This window comes from Calonectris borealis, chromosome Z, assembly GCF_964195595.1.
Source record: "Calonectris borealis chromosome Z, bCalBor7.hap1.2, whole genome shotgun sequence".
Taxonomy (NCBI): Eukaryota; Metazoa; Chordata; class Aves; order Procellariiformes; family Procellariidae; genus Calonectris; species Calonectris borealis.
The window spans coordinates 60,583,789-60,607,806 of NC_134352.1; the positions used below are offsets into that span (position 1 = coordinate 60,583,789).

Below are 24,018 nucleotides of genomic sequence, written 5' to 3' on the forward strand. Positions count from 1 at the left end.
AAAAAAAAAAAACAACAACCAAAAAAAACCCCCAAGCAAAACCATGCTGTACTTTTGTAGAATGGTGTACGTGCTAGAATTACTTTTCACTGTATCGTGTGTTACAGGTTAAACCTTGGAGCACGCCAACAGCAACAAGCTCTCCCTGGCGCGACCAAGTACAGTCGCTGGTTGAGGTCGGTAAGGCATTTCGGGCCGTTAACAGATTTCCAGCACTCCCAGCCCCGAGACCGCCCCACGCAGGGGCTCTGCACCCCGGCTCTCTTTGGGGGTTCCTGGTCATGCCTCAGCTTCCCTCCGACGCTGCCCCCCTGCCACGAGCCGCGCTAGCCCCAACCAGCCGTTTACCGCTCTGCCCCGGGAGTTCCCCGCCCGCAGCTGGTTGTACCGGACCTGGGCCCCGCCCCCACCGGCGCGTCGCCTGGCAACCGCAAGCTGGTGCCAGCCGCATGCGCCCTCCTCCACATGTCACTTCCGGCCTCTCCCGGTGCCTTCCGGGTTGCGCCCCGTTCCCGCCCCGCGGGCAGGTCCTCGCGCGCCGCGGGGAAACTTTTCCTGCGGCGGCGCCGCTGGGCGAAGCTCGCGCGCGCGAGGAGGGCGCGCGACCCTGCCATTGCTGCCCTCGCGCCCGGTCGGGCGCCATGGCCGGGGCCGGCGGGCGGGGCCGCGGCCGCCGCTTTGTCCCAGGCGTCGGGTGGCGGCCGGCGGGCGGGCGCTGAGGAGCGGGCGGGCATGGCCTCCCCGCCCGGCGGCGAGCAGCGGGCTCTGCGGGAGCGCGTGGCGGCGCTGGAGGCGGACCTGGGCGCCTGCCGCGGGCAGCTGGAGCGGGCGCAGCGCCGGCTGCGCCGCACCGAGCGCCTCTACCGCGAGGCGCGGGAGGGCAGCGAGGCGCTGAGGCGACAGGTAGGCCCCCGCCCCGGTAAGCGGCTCTCCCGTCCCTCTCTCCCTCTCCGGGCCGGGCGGCACTCGACCCCAGCCCTGTCAGGCGTCCCCGCTGCCGCCACCCGCGACTGGGTACCCCTCGGCCCCCCTCCCCGCTTGCCGACCCCCCCCGGCGTGCTCCCTCCGCTCGGGCTGAGCTCATGGGGCGGGCGGGTCCCGTGCCTTCCGGAGCCCCCAGGCTCGCCTGGCCCGCGGGACTTCGGCGGCCAGAGAAGGTGCTGCTGCTGCGGCTGCTGGCTCGAGTTTGCTGTCCCGAGTCAACGTTTGGCCGGACAGGTGGTGGGGCGGGGGCGGCGAATGGTAGCGTCTTCTCAGCCAGAAAGGTGGTTTCGCAGTCAGAAGGAAAAACTGTATTTAGCAGAAGGAAGGAAGCTTAATAAACATGGTGAAATGAAGGAAGAGTGGAAGAATTGCTCCTCGGATGCTTATGGCAAAATAGGGAAGTTTCCTAAGTGCCACAGTTCGTTACCACAGAACAGTAGTTATTGCTTGAAATTCAACTTTTCAGGGTGGGCATTGTAAAAATAACCTTTGTTAAGTTTTTGTTTTTCCTCCCAAGTGCTTGCCTTTATTATTATACCCTTCGTGAGCAGAAATTATGTTTTTCATTATGCCAGCCATTCAAGTAGAAAATTATCTCCTGCAAAACAAAGATCAATTGAAATAGCTATGATGCAGTTATGTTTTGTTTGAATAATAGAATGTAAAATAGGCTGATATTCTTTCCTGGCGTCGACCCCTAAAATGCAGCGTTGTATTCTGTAACATGCTGTTTTTCTTTCAGGTTGAAGAGCTCACTAAGGAAGTCCATAATAGGAAGGAGAAGGATACATCTAGCGTAGAAGTACAGACAGAGGACTATGCTGCGTGGTCACAAGGAGGTAGAGAGGGTGGTGATTGCTTAAACAGACATCTAGAACAGTATCTTATTTTGAAAATTTTTTAATATAAAATACATTTCGAGTCTGTATCCCTAGCTGCATTAAACTCAGTAACGTGACATTGTCTTTTGGACCATTTCCTATTTATTTAAGCCATTCCTTTTAGAACAGAATAAAAGGTAGCATGGGCTGTAGCAGAATTCATGCCTTAGTAATCTGTTACATAGTAATCTTGTACATTACACACACATGTTTTACCAATTTTTAAAGTACAGTAAGAGTGGAATAAATGTGAAGCGGAGGCACTACCTAATAATTGAATTTCATTAGACTGCTTATATACATAAATTTCCAATTTAAGATTTAGAATCCTTAAACTGCATTGTGCAAAATACTGCTTTGCTAATTTATGCCACTTCAAGTTTTTGTTTCTCCCCCTGCAGATTATTACTACTATGAAAATTATTACAATCATATTGATACTCAAGATTGTGCATCTGAACTGCCAGTGCAGCACAATCATGGGACTGAAGGCACTGAGCATAATTCCACAGAGGAATTGCACACAGGTGCTAGTATTACTTTAAGGATGGATAGCACCGAGGTTGCTGAAGGTGGAGAAGAGGAAAATTTTATCCAGAATTCACAGGTTACAGAACTGTTTGGGGTTTTACCAATTTTGAAGTCAGCACTCTATTAATAATTAATTTCATGAAAAAGATGAGCTTTTGTTCTTGATGTCGTTTTATGAAATGAATTTTTGTGATGGTGTGGTGCTAATGATAGCAGACAAACACCCTTGTGCTTTGAAACTAATTCATTTTGTAGTATGTTCCAAGCATAACATACTCCTAGATTTGTTTTTAAAAAAAAGCACATTCTAAAACATATGTCCTACATAGCCTGGAAGCGTGGCATTTTTTATCAGCAAAATATGTTCAATATGGCCACGCTGACTGTCCTAAAGTATACTGTTTTTTTTCCCTCCATTGATATAAGGAGGCATCATGTAAGGAGAAGAAAGTTGTTGGGGGGTTTTATATGTTTATTTTGTTATGGGTTTTTTTTTCCCTGCTATCCAGCCTTCTCTTAGATCACTCACTTCATCTCACTTGCTTAACTGATTTCATGCCTTAGCATCTAGCAACTAAAATGGAATGGAGAGCAAAAATCTATTTGAGGAATGTACAGAAAGATATTCACTCTGTATATTTTTGACGTGAACCACTTTTGAATAAAGGTTGTGGAAAATGGAAGGCACAGGATGAAGTCTTGGTCCCATTGAAATCAGTAGGAGTTTATCAGTAAACTACAGCTAGATTTTTGCCTTGTTTAATAGTTCTTGAATCAATCCAAGTCCATAGAGCACTAATTTGTTTTGTGTAAAATAGGGCATTGAAAAATGCTAAAGAACCAAGGAGGTTCTTTTTAGAAGAAAATTCAATTTCTTACTTTCTGGTATCAGGAAGCAGAAGATACTTCAGTACCAGAGGGTTCTTTGGCAGAGAGCTTGAGAGCTGCTGCAGAAGCTGCTGTTTCACAGACCGGATTTATTTACGATGAAAATACAGGACTGTATTTTGACCATAGCACTGGATTCTACTATAATTCGGTAAGGGTCGTTTTCAAAACCCTTGGCATTTTTTCTCTATTACAAAGTTTTAGTAGTAAAAGTTGATGTCAGCAAAGAACTAAGAGCCAAGCTGACTTTATGATTTGAAAAACATGTTATTGAAGACAAATAGTAATGGAAGTTTGTTAATTAGTTGTTGAATTATTTCAGTCAAATTAAAGATAGCAGGCTAAGATACAAATTTAGATTTTCATTCAGTTCTTTTTGATGTCTCCTAGATCTTTAACTTGCTTGATGTTGTAGAAATTTTATACTATAGAGCTGCTCTGTAACTCTTTCAAAATTAAAAGCTTGAGCTAAAAGGTGACCTGTTTAGAAAAAGACAGATTGCTGAACTAAGTCAGTGGCCTCTCCACAGTCAAAAGCATGTTGAGAGAAAATACACGAAATATTAGTACTTTTGCTGGAGTATGGTTACCAATTAGTTTGATGTTACGAGAAAGAAAATAGTTCTTTAAAAAAAGATGTCAGATGGTGGATCGGAATTTCATAATGGTTAGTTTCTGCTATACGTTTTTCATAAGAGAGCTTTTGGGGAGGTTTTCTTCTTGTCCTATGAGGTATGTGTATATGTACATGCATATATAGGTAGATATATATACTGTCACAAATCTCAGTGGAACTATTGTGATGAAAACAGAGGTTTTGTTTGCAGCATTATGTTCAACTCAATTAAAAAAAAGTGCATGTGGTACACAAAACTACTTATTTTGTTTTCAGGGATGCTTCTGGACTTAATTTTTTAAAAGTCTTAAATTATACCATTGCTTTTGACATAGTTTGTGGATATAGTTAGATACTATAGGGCTATAGATTACAGTTTATGGTACAATTATACGAAAGAATGTATTTTATTGTTCAGGAAATCTTCTGAACTACAGGAAAAGTTCTTATATTGGGTTTACTGGCAAGGTTTTGGTAGTGGGGACTGGGGCCTGCAGAGGCAGCTTCTGTGAGAAGAGGTCAGGGGCTGCCTGGACATGACCAGTTCCACTGCAGGACACAGCTGAGCCCATCAGACAAGCTGGTGGTACCTCTGTGAAAGCATGTTTAAGAAAGGGCAAAACGCTGTACAGTGGAGTGTGAATGTGGCAGAGCAGGGGAGAAAGGGGGCGGGGAGTGTGAGAAACAACCCTGCGAACGCCAAGGTCAAAGAAGGAGGAGTGGGAGGAGGTTCTCCAAGCACCAGAGCAGGCAATTCCCAGCCGTCCATGGAAGCAGATATCCATACTGCAGTCTATGGAGGACCCCACAGCGGAGCAGCTCCTTAAGGAGCTGTGGCTGTTGGAAAACCCATGCAGAGCAGGTTCCCCTGGCCGGAGCTGTGGCCCGTGGAGGACCCATGCTGGAACAGTTCTTGAAGGACTGCAGCCCATGGGAAGGACCCCTGTGTTTATCCTGACCCATAAGCTTTTCATCTTATTTTCTCCCCCGGTCTTGTTGAGGAGGGGGATTGAGAGAGCGGGTGTGCACCTGGTAGCTAGCCAGGGTCAAGCTACCACAGTTCTTTAGTATGTTTGAGTATTTTGGTTTTTTTAAACTTAGTATGTGGTTCTTTATTAACTGGGTGTTTCTTTGAACAATGTGTTTATTGAAGTAATGATTACATTTCTTGTAAAGGAAAATCAACTGTATTATGATCCGGCAACTGGAATTTATTACTACTGTGATGTGGAAAGCGGCCGATACCAGTTTCATTCACGAGTGGATCTGCAGTCTTATCAGGCTTCTGGTACTCAGCACACCAAGGATAAAAAAGGGAAAAAGAAGAGAAAAGAACCAGAGCGGATTACTGCAAATGAGTATAAGGTAACTTCAGAACTGACAGATAGGAAATGCAAAACATGGGCTTTTTTTCATGATGCAACTTAATGGGTTGTGTAGTTTGGTTTTATGTAGAGGATGTATGCTTATTTTCTGAAGGATTCAACCATCTTTAAACTATATACAGCAGGTTGCTAACATGTAGTTAGTGTTCAAATAATTTTCCTGGTGAGTGATTAAGGATGTAACTTTAAACTTGGATTCCCTCACTTTTATTTTATTATGTTATTTTATTACAATAGAACTGTATAGATGTCTAAAATTGGGTGTCAGTGAAGCCCTCTGATTAGCTAGAATGAATTCAGGGTACTATGCGGACTGGATTTACGTCAGAAATTCAGTGTTACCTCAGTGTCTTGGTTTTAGGGTTTTGGCTTGTGTTTTTTTGTTGTTGGACTTTTTTTTTGTTTAATTCACGTGATGAATCAAAAAATGACTGAAGGTTTTGAAAATGCATACACACGCACCACCCCTTCTCTGTGACTCTATTCTAAAGCTCATCACGTTGACATTTTACTGTATCTCTACCATCATTTGGGATTGACGAAATACCTGTGAAGTTCTAATTCTTTGCATATTATGCTCTCCTATTGATATTTTATTTCATCAATACATTTTTGTTGTCCACAGGGTGTGGATAAGCTGTACATCTTAATAAATGCCCGTTGTAATTAACTTGTATTTTAAGTTATAAAAAACATAACTTCTTTTCTGTTGTTCTGCTTGCTAAGAAAGCATACCATATAGTACATAGTGACTGCCTTGAAAAAAATTACTCACTCCTAAACACCAGAAGTTTTATTGTAACACAGCTATTAAACCTCAAGAAGTATTTTCTTAATGAACACTATTATTGATGATGAATCAAATTTGTATAGTCCTATTCTGCAAATTTATGACTTAAGATTTAATTGAATGTATTGATTTCTCTAGTTTGCAGTGCTCCTTAGTTTGCATTTTTTAAAGCTATTGCTTTAACCATTGCATAATTTAATTTTGTAGGCCTCAGTCAAGCTGATTCGTTGAAATCTGAAATAATTATGCTAGTGTACAGGTACTCTTACATAATAGTTACGTAGCATCAATACAGAGTTTAAAAATTTTGTATCAGGAGTGAGGTCTTCTGAAAGATTTGAAAATGGAAACTTTACATTAAGAGCCAGTGAAGATAGGTTAAATGGACAGTGGTAGTTGATCGATTACAGATTTTATAAATACATCGTGGCTACTGTGGGAATTTCTACTCTTTGAGAAAACTTCATGTGAACCATTCCATTTTGAAAGCTTGAAGTGGATACTTAGCAACACTAAGTATAATGATCCTTTAGACTTAGGAGCGGGGAGCTAATGCAGTTGAAGCTAGGAGTTTTACCAGCTTCCAAGTTCTGGGCATGCTGTGTGCAACTGCTGAATTAGCATTCTGCCACTCTCAAAAGGCATTGTTAATACAGAACTTTGTTTTCCTAACACATGATGAATATCCTGGAAACCTTGTAGGAATGAGCCTTTATCATACAGTGCAATTAAGAAATGTCTTAAATTTAATTCTGTGATGAACTGTTATATATTGACCTAAATCAACAAGTGTATTTATAAAAGTTCTGTGGCATATAGAGCTCTGACCTAAAAAATAATTTTGACTACTTTTTGGGATCTCATCACAATCCACTTCTGTCATCTGATCATACCACAAATAACTACTTGTCTTTAGCTTATTTTATATTGATAAAATATTTTTATATAGATGGTCTTGTTAACAAATCTTTTGTGTGAAGCTTGCACAGTCACAAGGTAGGAGGTAAACATCCACTTTTTTATGATGTGTTTTATTGATAGTGAACTAAGTACTTTGCTTTATTTGTGAATTAATTTGTTTGAACCAACAAGATAACAGAAAAAACATTTAAAACAGATTCTGTGGTGCACAGATCTTTGCATCTGTGAACAGTAAATGAAAGTTAGTGTCATAGTAAGCATCAAGACCTTTTCTATTTTTTAAAACAAAAAAAGAGAGACTACAAAGTGTCTTTAAACTTTAAAAAGAAAAAACTTTAAAAACTTTTTTGTCAGTGCACTTTTATGTAAATGCAGTGTTAGATTTAGAAAAAACAAAGCACCTTACTGTCGTATTTTACATAGCTAAAATACTTTATTCTTGCTGTGTGGTTCTTAGTCGTATAAGAAATTCATCCATTATTTAAAAAAAAAACATGTTACATTAGAATAAAAGATTAAGATTTAGTAGAATAAAAGATTATAGATTTTTCTGTTATAAAACAGAAAAAATAGTTTATAAGCTGCACAATCCAGTTCATAGATGCCTGGTATTTCTTGGCAATTTTATTGTTGTCCAGTTTGGTCTGGTATTGGTAAAGGCACTAATTAGTTCATGCTAGTTATTGTATTATATACATTTTAAAACAAAACCAAAAATATCTGGTTTTAAGTAGAACTCTGGAGTTGAAGAGTTGTCTGTTGAAATGCTTTACACACTTTATGCCCAGCCTTCTCCCTTTCCCTTCCATTCCCTCTTCCACTCTTGACAAAAATAATACAAAGTTAAAATAAAACCTATCCCTGAATACTGATTAAATTATTAAAGTTGCGACAATTATTTTGAAGATTAGTATTTCATTATTGCTTTTCCCAATTGGTTATTAAATTGTGCTGCTAGCCTGAGAAATGCATCCAAACATTACCTAATTTCTTGACCAAAGTAGGTTTTACTTGACTTTCTTCTTCTACAGCCAGTTCAAGTAGGAGAATGGTTTGGTTTATTGCCTGGTCTGTGGACCACTAATAGGGGTAAATAAAGCAATACCAGGGTCTAATTCTGGGAATGTGTCATACACCCCCTGAACATTATTATTCCTGGGTGAAGATGAGGTGGTTTATAAGAATATGCATGTGAAGCGGGGGAAGACAGTGCACAGTAGTTACAGAACCTCAGGTACATGAAACACTTGTTAAACTTGTTTTTGCTCTTTTTCAGTTAAAGGAGTAAATGTAAACAAATATTGATATTTAATATTACTTAAAAGTTGTCAAATACAAGAAATAAGGGAATTTAGCAGCTGCATATGTAGGTTATCATAGCAAATATTTCTACATAGATGGTACCGGTAGCTATATAGTTTTTTCAAAAATCACATGCAATTTTTTATGACTATTTCTGTTTAAACCAAAGTTAATCTTTCTTTAATCTAAAAAAGATGGTAACTGGGCCAATCTGTTAACTTTCTGTTTCTGGTCACAGGAGGGTGTTTTACTTGCGGTTTAGTTTGTAGCTATTGTGAAGAATTTTATGTGCTCAGCTATCTTACATATAGTATCTATTTCTAAGTAGAAATTTGGGATGCTTAACACTACAGAAATGGCAACTGTATTCTCTGCAAATATTGCAGCGTTCTTGAAAAAGCAATGTAAATCTGAGAAGCTAAAGAATAAAATTAATCTGTTGAAATATTATTGTATTTTTAACAAGCTGAATTACTAAACAAAAAAATACTAGTGAGCATCTGCTACAATGAATGTACTTCTAATTGCAAAAAAAACAGTGGAGGGGAACTCATGTGGTTAGTATCTCCTGAGGAATGTTCCTGACTTATACAAGAACTTTCTTTAAAGAGATTATTTCTTTTCAGTCACCAAACTTCTATATTACAAATAGTTTTCTTTTGACTTGTGAAACTAAGCTTGCTGCCCACATGCTTGCTTTTAATAGACGATCAGGAATTTTATTTGCCAGGATGAAGTATTACATAGCCTCTGTGCAGCTCAGATAAAGAGGATGGGTGGATTACTTTGGAACTTTCAGGCATATAGTTCAGTTCTGATATTTTTTTGTAGTGGTGGGCCAAAAAAAAAAAAGTGGGGTGAGAAATACCATAATTATCTCCTATACAAGAAACACCTTTAAATAAGTAAATTTGGAAAAGTTAAAAAAAAAAAAAAAAACACCCACAAAACAAATCACAAGATGGCATCGATGATAAGGTGATCCCTGGCCTAATATCTAGATCGATGCTTCCATACAGGTTGGAGAACAGATGGTGTGCAATAGCGATCATGTAGTTCTACTTGCTGGATTGGGGCTGTTAGAAAATTTAGATGCAGGGTCTGACATACGCTTTTTTTTCCCAGAAATTATTTTTACAGTTTATTCTTAAACTACTGTCTAAAAGTTTTATTTTATTTCAGGGTGGTGCTCGAAATTAACTTCTATCCTATTCTTTTCCATTAGAGATGCATCCTAGATACTTCTGTAGGAGAGACAAGGCTTTTGTAGTAGTATTTCCCATAGAACTCTTGAAGCAGTGATTTTTTTTTTTATCACGTGTAGTTTACTTTTTGCTGATATTCATCCCATCTTTAGGTACGTCAGTTGACAGAAACCATGGCTAATCTGAAGATTTCTTCTTTTGGATTGGCAGCTTCTGGTGAAGGTAGAGTTGAGACACCAAACACATTAGTCCGTGGATGTTTACCTTTAACCTTGATATTTTTATTAAAGGAAAAATAATATCTAGTAGTTCATGTTTAGATACCTATTTTTCTGAAGGAATAATAATTTTTTTTTAAGCTATTTGATCAAAATCAGTTAATCTACAAAGTAACTTTGAAATATATTTGAAACACTGTATAAGTAAAACATCTGAAGAAAACTTTGATGGCAATCTAGAATATTTGGGAAGAGACATATTTAGCATCACTGTATTAATATAGGGTGTCCTGACGAAACAAACTACGTGTTCTTTAGGTAGGGCAAATTTATGTTCCCTGTATTTCAGAGCTGTCCACCAGTGTATAAAATGGCTTCTTTATGATATAGGAAGAGCTTTACTCTTTTTCTGGCTTTTAATTAGATTTTTTGCATTGGAAATTCAAGTATTGTGTAGGGGGGAAGGCAGAAGTACTTGTGAAACAGTTTTAACAAGTGAAAGCTTAGTCATCTGAATGGAAGAGCTATTTTACACTGTTTGAAAATGTTTCTTTAGTAAAATACTGAATTTCAGATTAATATTTCAAATTGAGAGAATCAGTGCTAAAGATCTAAAATTCAGCCCTTTAGGTGAGGGTGCTGAGTACCCATGATTCCATTAAGTCACCTACTGAACTTCTATCAAACCAATAAGCAACAGACTGTGCATTTCGGAAAAGTTGTATTTGTACATATTTGTATGTTTTGTATAAAATAAATTGATTTAGAAAACAATACAGTTTAAACAGTGCATTTCTTAGAATTAAGCTAATTATGCTCACAGTAATTTTTAAATTCTAATTTGTAGGCATGCTGAAGAATTGCATGAACATGCATGTTGATCAGGCATAATACAGAAAAATGTGAAGTTTTGAAAGACACAATATCTTGCTTTGTCACAGTAAAGCAAAAAGTATAGTTAAATGCTTAAAATATTTTGAAATTTTCATTAAAAACACTTCAGTTACTATGATCATTCATGTATATATTGTAAGTAGGCCAATCTGCACTTTAGAAGGTCGTTGTAATCAGTAGTTTGTGACCTATTCTTCGTAAAGCAAAACCATCCATTCCAGTCACATAACATGATTTGTAATTCTTATAAGATCACTCCTCATGGGATACATAAAAAATCCTGATTTCACTCGCACCTTTGGCTGTCTTTGTAAGGACGCAGAAATGTGAACTGAGTCAACCCTTTAGTTAAGAAATAGTTTATTATGGATCAAATTCATCCCACCTTTCAACTTTACTCATGCTTAGTGAGAGAAAAGCCAGAGATCATGTGGTGATACCCAGTAGATACAAAGTTTTTCAAAGCTGAATCACATAGAGGCAATCCATATCCACATATGACTGTTGGGGTGGGTCTACTGACTATTTAGATATATTAGGCAAAGCAACATACAACGAATGTACGTGCCTGGTATCATGGTGTAACATACATGGTTATAATAAGCACGTACTTGCATACTTTGTGTGTTGTATCATGAGTTTGGGATGAAGAGTTAAATATCCTGCCATTGAGAAATGAAGTGCATTGCTCCTATTTAAGTTATTCCCGATGATATGTACTGAATATTCTGTTTATTGCTGTTTCCTGGTTTTTAAGCAATGCCTGGTTGGAGGCAAGGTATTAGGTGCTGTTTGCATAGTTACACTTTCATGCACGCTACATATGTTTTATGTTAGTACTAGTAGTCATATGTAATGGAAAAGGATTTCTTCAGCACAAGACCCTCTCAAATGCTTTAAGAATACATTCATCTTAATGTTTAGGCATTGTCCAGATGTGCATTTTAGTACAATCTGTGAAATCATAAAGGGCTCAAAATACATATACTTTAGGAATGCAATTTTAAAATCCTCGATTTTGTACAAAGATTTCTAAATGCAAAGATTATATTTTTACCATTACTTAACGGAACTATTTAGTTTATTTGCTTTCTTAACAGTTGATTGTAGTAATGGTGGAAAAAAAACAGAAACTGCTGAGAACAGGCTTAATGGTCATATTGGCAGAATGTATTTACAGAATCCTTGGTCTGTCTTTAAGACTGGTTTTTAAAATTCCTGTTTTCAACCCAGAAGGGAGAGTCTACTCTTTAGCACCTAGGCACTGAAACAGCACCTCTTTATTTTCTAATTTAGAATATCTGAAGTGATGCCAAAAAGAAGTATCACTGGGTTCACTGTGGAGAAAGAGCTGAGTGGTCGGAGTATTATACTTGGGCATCTGTGCATCACAGTCATTTGTTGCTTTGCCTCAGTTCTGATTTGAGCAGACTATTAGTTTCTCTGTTTTCAGATTAGATTACTAAGGAGGGCTAGTGCATTAGGGAGAAACCCTAAACAAACCAATAGTCCTTCAGTTAAAACATGAGGTCTTTTGAAATTTGCTGATTATTCCTGAGAATCTGCTGTCTTATTGAAAGTGTTTCAAAAGTACACTGTAAAGTCCTACCCAACAGCTTGACTGCTGAGCTGAGAGGAATTCTTGTGTTTGTCTTACAGCTGTGCCACTGAGTTTTTACAATTCTGAAAAGTGAAAGTGCTTTAAATTCCATGACAATAACATTCACATTAATTCATGTATCTTGAAATGTAAAATGCTCTATACAAAAACTTATGAAAAAAGTCAATGATATTTTTTATTTTAACTGCTGTGTTGCAATATTTGGTACAATTCAGGGCAATTGAATGCATTCATTCTGAATCCGAGATGGCAAATAACTTACAATCTGAGATTTTTTTTTTATTTATCTTTTAAAGCTGTGTTCTTTTTTTTTTTAATTATTATTTCTTTTAAGGTGGTCATCAGGGCTACTAGATTAAGAATTACATTTTCAAGGTACTCTAGAAAAATTAATCTGAAACTTTAGATTTCTCAGTTAAAAAAATGTTGATGATCTTTTTTCTGCTGATAGAATCAAGTGGCAATGGAAGAACCTGCAATGATCTAATCTGTCTGGTATTCAATGGAGAAATTTGTTGCAGCAGAAAATGGATTCTCAGTAGAACTGTTGCACATAGCATAAATTAAACTTAAGTTCTCTACAGTATCTTGATGAAAGGCTTTGTTAAAGTTGCAGTTTTGAAAGGAGGAAGAGCAGGTCATTAGGTGAGCCTGGGTGGGCGTTCCAGATATTCTGGACCATTATGGAAAAAAATGAGAAGACAAAAACAGGAGGAAGATATGATGAAGATCAATTAAAGAACTTTTAAACAAGTTGCAAGAATTAAGTAAGAGAGGGATAGAAGTAAGTGTCATAAAAGCAAAACTGGAAAATATTCAAGATGCTGTTGTACAAGTTTGAAACTGAGGATAAGGATCTTAAGTTTTGTGTGAGAAAAGAGGAAGGAATAAGTGAAGTTTAGAAGAGGAGTGCAGTCACACTTTCCCAAATACAAGATGGTCTCAGTCATGTCTAATAGGATGTGAAAATATTTCTACTGAAATGTTCTGTTGACTGCATGCGCTAAACTTTCTGGAAATTTAACCATTTCTTAATAGTTGTAAAAATAATTCTTCCTAGTGAAGAATTTACTTCCAGGCTGATAGCAGACTTTAGAATAACTCAATCTGTAAAGAATGTAACATTCTATAACTCCCCTCCAGGATCTGGACACAGAAGAGCAGAAATCATCTAACAGTCTGAATTGCTTTTCCACTACTGAGCAAGTAAGTTCTACTGAAGAAGAAGAGTCTCCAAATGTAAGAAAGAAGACTAAAATGGACACAAAACCACAAAACAGTTTAACAGCCAAAGAATCAATTTCTACAGACAGTATAAATTCACATTCATGCAAAAGTACACCAGATACTGCAGCATATACAGATGACAGTAGAACAGCAGACACAGAGAGTGAGCCAGAAGAAGGTGAAATTACAGATACTGAGTGCGAAGCCTACAGCAGTGAGGATGAAGTAACAAGTGAAGAAACTGCTGATTCAGAAGACTCAGAAGATGAAGGTGAATTATTGTGGATTTTATGTATGATATTACTATATTTTTCCAGGAGCCCATTAAGAACAAACTACAAGAAAAAAGTTTGAATAATTGGGGGAGGGGGGAAGCACGTGACTTGAGATACTTTGAATTAAAAAGTGCTATATGTTACCAGTATTTGTTTCCTTCTCTTCACTTGCAAGTAGCCAGAAGTAAGTAGTGGTGTTTTTGTGAAAGCTGTTTAGGGATGTAACTTCCTGTGCTTGTGTAGAAACCTCAGTGGTAGAATAAGATGTGTTTAGGTTATGATAGAAAGAATTTAGGTTAGGAAAAAAGGAAGTCTATTGCTAAAATAGAGGTTCTAGTACAGACCTCCCAGTAATTCTGTGTATTAACTTTCTCCAATTAATGTATAATATTTCTGTACTGTTCATAAACAATCATGTAGAATTCAATGTAAGATGAATCCACTGTGGTGAAAAGGATGACTATGGAGTACTCAGTACAATTTGAAATCCTATTTTTTGTGTATTCCAGTGATAACATTTAAGAAGTGGGTATAGAGAGGAAACCTGTATGGTGTTCTGTACCAAAGAAAGTGTTCTCCTAGGTTCTTAAGACCTCCTCAAGAATTGAATGGTCTCTTGCAAAAAAAACAAAGTAACCTGTGAGAAGCTTAATGCAATCAATTGGAACTATGTATATGCAAAGGATATTCCAAATCACAGAATGAAATACAACCTATAGAAGTCTGTACTGCAGCCTGTGCCCTGCTCACAGTTAAATAGTCAGTTTGTTTCCTCTGTTTTCATTACTTTACATACTCAAGTACTCAGATTCTGAGTGATTAATGGCATTCCTTACTATTTTCTAATAATCAATTCTGCAGTAATGCTGGAGTAATAAAAACTGGAGACAGTTTCTCTCTCCCTAGTACCTTTTGAGCTAGTGTCTTCCCACCTTACCATGTCTATTCCTAGCTGACATCATTGGAGACTGTTTCTGCAAATGTACACCAAGGAACAGAATACAGCTATTAGAATATAATTACTTAACAGATACTGAGGCAAAACAGCATATGCAACTGTAGGCTCATCTATTATTTTTTCTTATCTGTACTGGTGCATAGTGCTAATAAAAATACATTTGACAGAAAATATCAAATATAAAGTTCTATATGCATTAGGTTTGTAATGTGATGAACAAAAAGGTGCTGTCTTTTCTCAAAGTAAAATTGTATTCTAATCTGTTATGACTAGTGGTCCATAAATGTATAATATGCTAGTAAATTCTGTGAATGTATTTATGCTTTATTGCTGTGTAACTAATCAGCTGTGTAAAGTGAATAACCAGAATTAGGAAAACATTTTTAATACTTTAGCATGTAGTCAGAAAGCCTTTGAAATAGTAGTTTCATCAAAGTTTTCTTTCAGATGTGCTTATATATTTCTTTTTCTGAAAGTTGCATAGGATTCAGCCAGATAATGGCCGAATGTGTATCGGTTGTTTGAAAGCTATGGACTATAGGGGTAAAACTGTAATTTGTTGGTAGTAACAGTGGTGGGTTTTTTTCTTGTAATTATAGATGAAGAAAAGATCTGGCCTCCTTGTATCAGAGTAATTGTAATAAGATCGCCAGTTCTACAGACTGGATCACTTTATATTATCACAGCTGTGAAACCTGCTACAATCGGAAGGTAAAACTGAACGCAATTTGTTATATGTGTCTGAAACTGTACCTTGCTTTGAAAGCTGTGGAAGCTACTTCAGGATTGCTTGTCCCTACCCTTCATGCTTGTCGTCCTAGTGTGCAGCAGTTGTGAGGTACTCTTAATTAGGTTATCCCATAGTAAGAAATATAAGTCATGTCACATAATGTCATGCTTGCTGTGGTAAACAGCAAATACAGTTAATGTAGCTCAGCAGTCATGAAAATTTGTTAGTGATAACTTGATCTTGTGTCTAAGTCCTAATAGTAGCATAACTGCAAGTCATTCTTGGAAAACTTGTTTTCTAGAAAGTGTAAACTTTATTTCTGGGCCACTAAGGTAACTTTTTCAGAAATGGAACAATACACTTCAGAAACTCAGAATCACAAAGAAGCATATCCTGAACTTCCTCACACATTCAAATTCCAGTAGGGTTGGTTCATCGTTTTTAAATAATAAGTTGGGTTTTGTGCTACCCTGTATGCATTCTTCCAGTTCTAATATTTAAAAAAAAAAAAATCTGGTTTGTTCATTGTGAATGATTAATTTAATGATGAATTAATGCTTTCTTCCATGCTTACTGAAAACCTCACCCCTTTTCAGCTGCTTCTATCTAATGCTGATAGATGTGTTTTGATTTGCTCTTATAGGTGGAGTTTTCTAGGTACATTCATGTGAAGATTAACAGATGACAATTCTGCTTGCAATTTGCATATAGGTCCTTTGCTAGCTGCATTGCTTCTTCATCCCCTAGTATAAGAAACTAATCTCTTCCTCCTACTGCAGTGTTTTTGACAAAAAAAAAAGAATACTATACAGATTACTCTTCCATTGCTTGTATTACCTGCCTAGTGCTACCAAGAATTCAACTTCAGCATTGAAGACTGATGCCAAGATGCATTGAAGAGCTTGAAGGATGCAGAGTTCAGACTATTATTTACAGGCCTTATATGAGTATAAAAGTTCAGATAGGAATGTCAGGTTTATAGATAAAAATTTAAAGGTACAGCTTTATCATATATTCATTGCCTACTGTGTATAGTTTATAGACGGAAGAAGGGATGTGAAGCAAGTCTTTACATTGTGTATATTGCAACACAGTGTTTTACATCTGTACAGCTCGCTAATAGCTCAGAAGAGAAACATGGTATTAAGGTTCAACTGAAATACACATTTTGTAAGCCACTTATTAGACCTATTTCTACTTTGTTGTGATTTATGTATCAACTTGCCTTTCCAGAGAAAAAGATGTTGGACACACACTTCAGATTCCTGAAGTTGGAGTCAGTAAGGTAACTCTTGTTTCTGTCTGCTGAAAGGTAGATCAGCCTATGAATAAAGCTTTAGATTTTATGGCTTTAAATTTTGCAAAATCTTATGTTATTTTTTTAAAGAACTTTTAGAATGAGGTGTGGGTTTAGCCACATTTGAAGTTAGAAAAAGGAAAACATACAGTATTTTGCTGAATGGGAATTCAATGCCAACAGCAGTGTGATTGCAAAGGCTTTGAGTTTTACTAATTCACAGTGTAAAGCACAGTAAAAAAATCATACTTTGAACCTTGAATTTCTTAGTTATTGAACTTGAGGAAAACTTATTACTCTCTTAAGTATTAATGGTATATAAACTATTGATGTCAGCTAGTTAGAACTTTGTCATAAAGTAATCCAATACTTGCAGTTGAGCTTAGAGCAACAGGTTTTGTTTTATTTTTCTTCAAGGCAACTGTATAAATATGTAAGTGATGTACAGGGAGTACGAAAATTTAACAGAATTTCTTTCAGTGACAGATTGTAATGGAAAATTTTTCTTCTGCTTAAGAAAGATTAAAGATAAATTACGTGCTCTGTTTTGCTAGCTACTTTAACACAGACCATAAGTACAGCACTTTTAATAAAAGAAAATGTAGATTGACGAAGACATGTCATCCAAACAAAAAAAAAAAGATAAAAACATCTGCAAATGCAAGTATCTGAAATACGCTTTACTACGTCTGTTCCAGATGATAGTTCTGATTAATCAGCCATGTACCATATTTCATACTGAACAATTTCCAGAACAAATCTTTCCCTGCTATTAATGACTTCTTCAGGCATGTATTTGAAATCGGGTGCATAAAGAAGCCAAATGGCTTTTATTTTTCTGTAACGTTACCATTTTAGTACTTCACGGGTACCTGAGTGTTTATATAAGAAGTTACTTCACTTTGCAGATAAGGAGTCAAAGGCAGGGAGAAGATAAATGACATCTCCGTAGAAACAAAAAGTTAACTACCAGTTTGTTTTCCTCACTATTCATAGTTGATAGCTGTGGACCACTTTGGCATTTGCTTTTCTTGAGTGTAAAGTGAGATTTAAAAAAACACCACTACACTCTGCAGATTTAGAACCTTTAGAAGAAGTTTGGGTTCATCCTATTCAATGAAACAGAGGTAGAAATTAAATTATCTATTGAATGAGCTAGTCAACCTTTCCACCATTATGGGAGTATTCCTGTTGTAAATGCTAGCCAATCTACAAAATACTATTTTGATTTTTTTTTTTTTTCATTACTGAATGTAGCAACTACTATTGCTCAAAGATAAGGAAAAATTTGGTTTTAAATGAACACTTTCTTTCCAGATTGATTCTTGTTTTTTTTCTCCACTATAGCAAAAGAGATCTTTGCTTGTCAAATTTGAAACTGTCACTTTTTTAGACTTCTGGTTTTTACTGGGAGTCTTAGTAGGCTGCAGAAGTTGAAATTTTGGGTTGCTCAGTGGCCATTTTTGGAGGTAGTGTATATCGTCGTGAATTTGGCCAGGACTTGTGTTTTCTCTGTTCTATGTGGGCTTGGGAGCAATCCTATATAGAATTGCAACAACAAAACAAACAAAAAAATCAGATTGTTAGTCTCAATATCAGAGAGGATATAAAAGGAACAGCACATGATGGCTAGTCATTGTGTCCTGGGCATTAAGATGCAGGTGAAGGTGAATTACATGAAATTTACAAAAGCATGGCATTTACGGAGCTATTTCAGACATGAAAGACCAAGTAACCTGAAGCTGTAGAATGAGATCAGATTTTTTTTTTAATTGAAAGAGAAAAATTGAAAGTGCTGTAACATACCTTACAAGAAAAAAACCTTTTATTTTTAAGAACAGTTAAAAATGCTGTATTACTGAATCTTGCAGTTCATTAAGTAAAGCATACTTGCCACATTGGAAGTATATACTTTTTCATTGGTTTATGGTCAAAATAGTTGTATTACTAATAGTATACTTTAGCTCATGCTGTTGTGGCCCATTCATTTACATTTCACATGGATGAAATCATGAAGTGTGGCATACTCTATTAACTTAGAGTAGCAGAGCCACTCAGTTAAAAGACCTCAAAACATGTTCTGAAATACTACTTTAAAATAGCATATAAATTGTGAAGTATTTGCTTAATAAGAACATTTCACTTAGGCTTCTATTTATCAGTTCCATGCAGAAGTATATTTTGACCACGATTTGCAAAATTACGTTCTTGTGGATCAAGGCAGTCAGAATGGAACAGTTGTTAATGGAAATCAGATTCTCCAGGTGAGTACCTGTTGCTATAACGCTGTGTACATTGCAGAAAACTGTAGTCATGTGGTCATTTAAAATACGTTATGGCAAATCGCGAACAAGGTCATTATGTGGCTTCTTTCATATACCAGTTTCTTCTTTAGTTCCCTTCTGTTTTTAGGGCCACTTACAATATTTCATTTTTGGGTTATATTAGGAAAAATCCACTCTGGTTGCAGTTGCTAGAGTGAAATATCCACTGTAGTAAAATAGTTGCCTGCATTTGTGAGACCAAATTGAATTACTAAGTTATGAGCAGTATTCATGACAGAGTTCATGCCCTTCATTAGTAACTAATTAACATGGCTGCCAAAACTTTCTGTTTCTGTAGCCTAAAATAAAATGTGATCCCTACATCTTGGAGCATGGAGATGAAGTGAAGATTGGTGAAACTGTGCTGTCTTTTCATATACATCCTGGCAGTGATACTTGTGATGGATGTGAACCGGGACAAGTCAGAGCACATCTTCGCCTGGACAGGAAAAAGGAATCTTCTGGTTAGTCATGTTACCATGGGATATGTTTTTTATTATAGCTCTTTACTTTTATAAATATAATAATTACTTCAGTTTTCTTACAATTTTCTTGTCAACTGGGAATAGTTCTACCATACATAATGATGTATTTTCTTCTTGGTATGTGTGTCTGTGTGTAATAAATTTAGAACAAAATTTCTCTCAGTTGTCGTATGTTTCAAAACATTGTTACATTATTAATTAGAAGTTCAATCCTGTGTTCTTCCTTTTAGTTTGCCCAGCACTTAGCAAAGAAGAGAGAGAGTTAGTCAGAAGAAAAGCTTTAAAACAAATACGGGTAAAATATGGTTTACAGGTGAGTTTACAGTAGAAGTTGATTAAGTGTTTGAAGTCTCCATCTACTTTGTGATTCCTATTTTAAGCTATAGACTTCAGTGAATGAGGAAAGTTTTCAAATGCACTCAAATTTGAGCCTGGAAGTTTAACTCAAGCTTGTCTTTTGTTAACACTAAATAATGATTATTTACAAACCTCTACAGAGAGAGATAATGGTAACAGGGCATGAAGGTTCTGCTAAAAGTTTAGGAAAAGAAAATCCATTCCAATGTGTACAAGATTCCTCATCCTTTTGAGGTTAAGATTTCTTAAGGCATTTCTATTTTTATTCCTGCACGTTAAGTTTGCACTAAATTGCAGTGCTATCTTTTATTTGGAAAGGAAAAATAATGAGCAACTGAAAAAATGACGGAAGGAAGAGGGACTTTTTTAAAGTTTTTAAGTCTGCTTTGCCATAGAAGAATGCCAACATGAATGTACGGGCAATATAGTATATAAGTATTAAAGTTACTTCTGTTTTAGAGATTATGGGGTTACAGCTAGCACTTGTAATAAGTATTGGTGTAGGAAACATTGTTTCTCTCAAATTCTTCAGCTACCAAAAGAATATTGATACAGAATCTATTAACATGCTTAGTTCTGTCATCTATTCTGAAGAAATAGTTGCTGAGGAACAGGCTAAATGTTTAAACAAAAAGCCAGTGGCATGTCCATATGGTTTTGTGCTAATATGGAGAGATTGATTATTCGTACCAAGAGAAGATTCAAGAGAATCTGTTAATTTATTTACAGTCTCTGTGAAGTTAATGAATTCGGCAATATTAGATTATTATGTGATGATGGCAATAACATACCTTACCAAGGTATGGCTGTAAGGTGAAAAACTGCTAAATGAGAACTATAGTTTTTTGTTACAAGATTTAGAATTAACGAAATAGGCTGAAGCTGCCTTACTTTTGGAGGGAAGCAGTGAAGTTACCAAAAATAAAGAATTTAAAGCCTGCTTTCTTTGCCTTGATGGAATTTAATCTGCTTATAAAGAACACAGAGTATGAAGACAATAAAGCAGTGAAGAATCCAAAGTACAAAGATAGAGCAGGAAAACGCAGAGAGACCATTGGAAGTGAAGGAACCTTCCAGAGAGATGATAGTCCAGCTTCTGTTCATATGTAAGTTTTTGCGGGGAGGTGGGGGCGGGAGGAGGGGATGGGAATCCTCAGTGTCCTTCTCTAGTGAATCTTAAAAAATAATTATAAAGTATCAATTAGTTACTAGGATACAGTTTGTTAGATTATGAATTACCTGTATATAATGTGTTAGGAGAGGTAGAAAATAGTAAGCTATTCGCACTTCCAGTTCATATGCTCTTTTTATTAACTCCTCACCCGCCATTCAGAATTCAATTTGGCGGTAAGGATGCTTAGATCACTTTCTTACCAACTCAAAAAATCAAGGAACTCTCCAGCTATTGACACCATCAATAATGTCTATTTTTTAAGTGTCTCAACTTCTAGTTTTCCTATCCAGTCCCAGTAATAGTACACATGCAAATTTTTCACCTGCAGTTTTTTCTGTCAATATCCAGCCTATCATAGGATACGCATTTACATGCCTTTTAAATGACACTTACTTTAACCTTCCTCTTTAATTATTCCTTTGCTTCTGTAGTTGCTTTTTGTGTTTTTTTGAGAAACATGAACTTGTAGGCTGTCGTGGTTTAACACACCCCCCCACTCCCCCACCCCCACCTGGTGCAAGCACCACCCAGCAACAACTAAAGCATCAATGGGCCATCAATGCTCCTTTCACACCAAACCCACAACACAGCACACCCCCCAAGCTGCTGGGAAGGAAGTTAACTCTGTCCCAGCCGGAACCAGGACATAGGCGCTTGTAAGTTAGTAAAAGGAAGTGTGAGACAATGAAATACGTGTGTTAGAATGATTTGGTGGTGAGGTAGCAACGTTGCCTTTTCCCTAGTGTAGTCAATTCCCACCCACCCATGCTGTATCTTTTAACTCCTTAAGTAAGCCATAGTTCAGAAGGAGTTTTAAGAAAGTTGGTATTGACCAGAGGCTTGGAATAGCTTCGGTAACTGAAGATATTCATGGAAGAATTTGCAAAAGGTAGCACTAGGGTCTTCTGGATAGGTCTTGATGGAAGTAGGAACAGCATAGTAGTTCTAGTTTCTAGAGCAGCATATTCGTGCACATTTCTCTCCTTCAGTACTTGAGTAGAGAACTGTATTAACTCTTGCTTATCAGTTATCTTAAATTTTCTTCAAAGTGAAATCAGCAAGAGCAACAAAGGACATAAAATGTTGGAGAAGATGGGATGGAAGAAAGGGGAAGGCCTAGGCAAGGATGGTGGTGGTATGAAGGATCCGGTAGGTGTCTCTGGTTTTTGCTTGGAGCAAAAAGGAATAGAAATGTATTTGCAGTGAAAAATGTCTAATTGGAAGCCACTATTCACTTGAAACGTTTCGAAGTTCTGGTTAGGGAGGAATAATCTCAGTAGGACTAATCTCAAATAATTTTTTGCTTGATTAGTGAAGTATTTTGAAATTTTTCAATGATTTTGTTCTTTCAGTGGAAAATGCCAGTAATGTCTGTGTTTGTTAGGAAACTAAGCAAGGGAGGGCAGCTAGCTTCTAGCCATTGAATTAATAGTTTCATATTTGAACACGAAGTCTGGAGGAAGACTGAAATAATTCTAAGTGATGTGAATTCAAGATGGGTTTATGGTGGAATCCTTCATGTTCTCGGAGGCTGATGTAGCACAAAAATCAAGCTAGATAATGGGCCGTGAGAGAGCAAAAGCTGGCTGAAGTCACTGTAGCCACCACGTTCTGGGCCTCCATGTTAGCCCCATTTTTGTCACCAGAGATGTGTTTGTCTTTTGGCAGTAGTGCTACTCAGAGCCGCACCATACCTTTTGTTGTGAAACTATCCAGCACAGGGATCATACACTATTCACTCGATGAGGAGTACTTCACAGTAATGTTAGTGGCAGGTGACATCATTCAGCTCTCTAGATCATAGTTCTAGAGGTGGTGATTTGCTGCATCATTTTAACAGTACTTTAGATGTCTGTGTATGATCTAGGTATACTGGAGCCTTAAAGAGAAGTGCTTGGGGGCGGGGTGTGGAATTAGTATTACAAAATATGATTTAAAGTATTTCGAATACCTAACTTGCAGTTACAACAATATTTAATGTATTTGACAGATCCACCTTCAGTTACATAGGACCCATGCAGGTTTGGGCACCAGTAGACCAGCCTCAATTGAAGATGTTCAGATCATCCACAGCAAGAATAAAAAGAACTGGGATAAAGCAAGAGAAAGGTTTGCTGAAAACTTCCAAGAACCTAAATCACAAAGGGATACACCTAAGATTACGCCTTGGGTTAGAGGGACTGTAGAGTAAAGGATCTAGTCCCACAGCAGGGTAATTCCTATGTGTAAATAGTTGGGAGAGAATTTATTTTTATTCTTTTTTTCTTTTGCCTAAAGCAGAAGCTTGGTGATGTGTAAAATACAGTTGTGGAAAAAATTATACAAGATTAACTCTATTATGTTAATTGGTTTTCTGTAGTCTTCATGCTTTTATAAAAACACATTTTTAATAAGAAATTAATGGAATTTAGGGGGATATGCGAATTTAACTACTTGAAAATTATTCTCATCATGAGCAGGAAGTTTCTTCAATTGTGTTTTTAACACAATTATTCATGGAAAGTCAAACAAAACATCTGTTATATTTAAATATGATACCTTTAACATTTGAACAGTGGTTTAAAAGCAAGCTGAAACAAACAAAAAAAAAAAAAGAAAAAGAAAATCCCCCCGACCCCTACTAACAGAGTATCATATTGCCTTTTCCTCTCATATGTTTATTCACGATTGCCGTGAGATGCTCAGCAAGAGGTACACCACTCTTAAATCCATACAGTTCAGTACTAGTCACATGCCTCAGCTTACCTTAAGGGGGGAAAAAACCTCATTTTTAAATGATTCATCAGTACTGTTCAAAAATAAATACTGTACTCCATGAAATAAACTACCAGCATTGGTGAAGAAAACAATGTTCAGAGATGGCTTGTAGCAAAATTTTCTTCTGTGAAGAACTTGCTTGAGATTTGTTTAGTAAATCTGTATCATGCCTTTAAAAGAGGAGGTATGTTTAGAAAA

General features: G+C 37.1%; 1 protein-coding gene across 2 annotated transcripts; it reads left to right on the forward strand.

The window, feature by feature from the left end:
- The first annotated feature begins 702 nt into the window (after positions 1-702).
- On the forward strand, positions 703-24,018 carry AGGF1 (angiogenic factor with G-patch and FHA domains 1). 2 transcript variants are annotated; one of them, XM_075137626.1, is made up of 14 exons: positions 703-903; positions 1,727-1,823; positions 2,267-2,472; positions 3,289-3,435; positions 5,077-5,265; positions 13,380-13,734; positions 15,296-15,407; positions 16,660-16,711; positions 18,886-18,987; positions 19,346-19,511; positions 19,763-19,845; positions 20,868-20,995; positions 22,113-22,212; positions 23,054-24,018. In XM_075137626.1, the coding sequence occupies exons 1-14, from the start codon at positions 733-735 to the stop codon at positions 23,252-23,254; spliced, it is 2,109 nt and encodes a 702-aa protein (XP_074993727.1). In that variant the 5' UTR covers positions 703-732; the 3' UTR covers positions 23,255-24,018. The 2 variants fall into 2 exon arrangements, with proteins under 2 accessions (XP_074993727.1, XP_074993725.1); XM_075137624.1 differs by lacking the exon at positions 13,380-13,734 and adding an exon at positions 9,656-9,725 and having other exon boundaries at positions 710-903.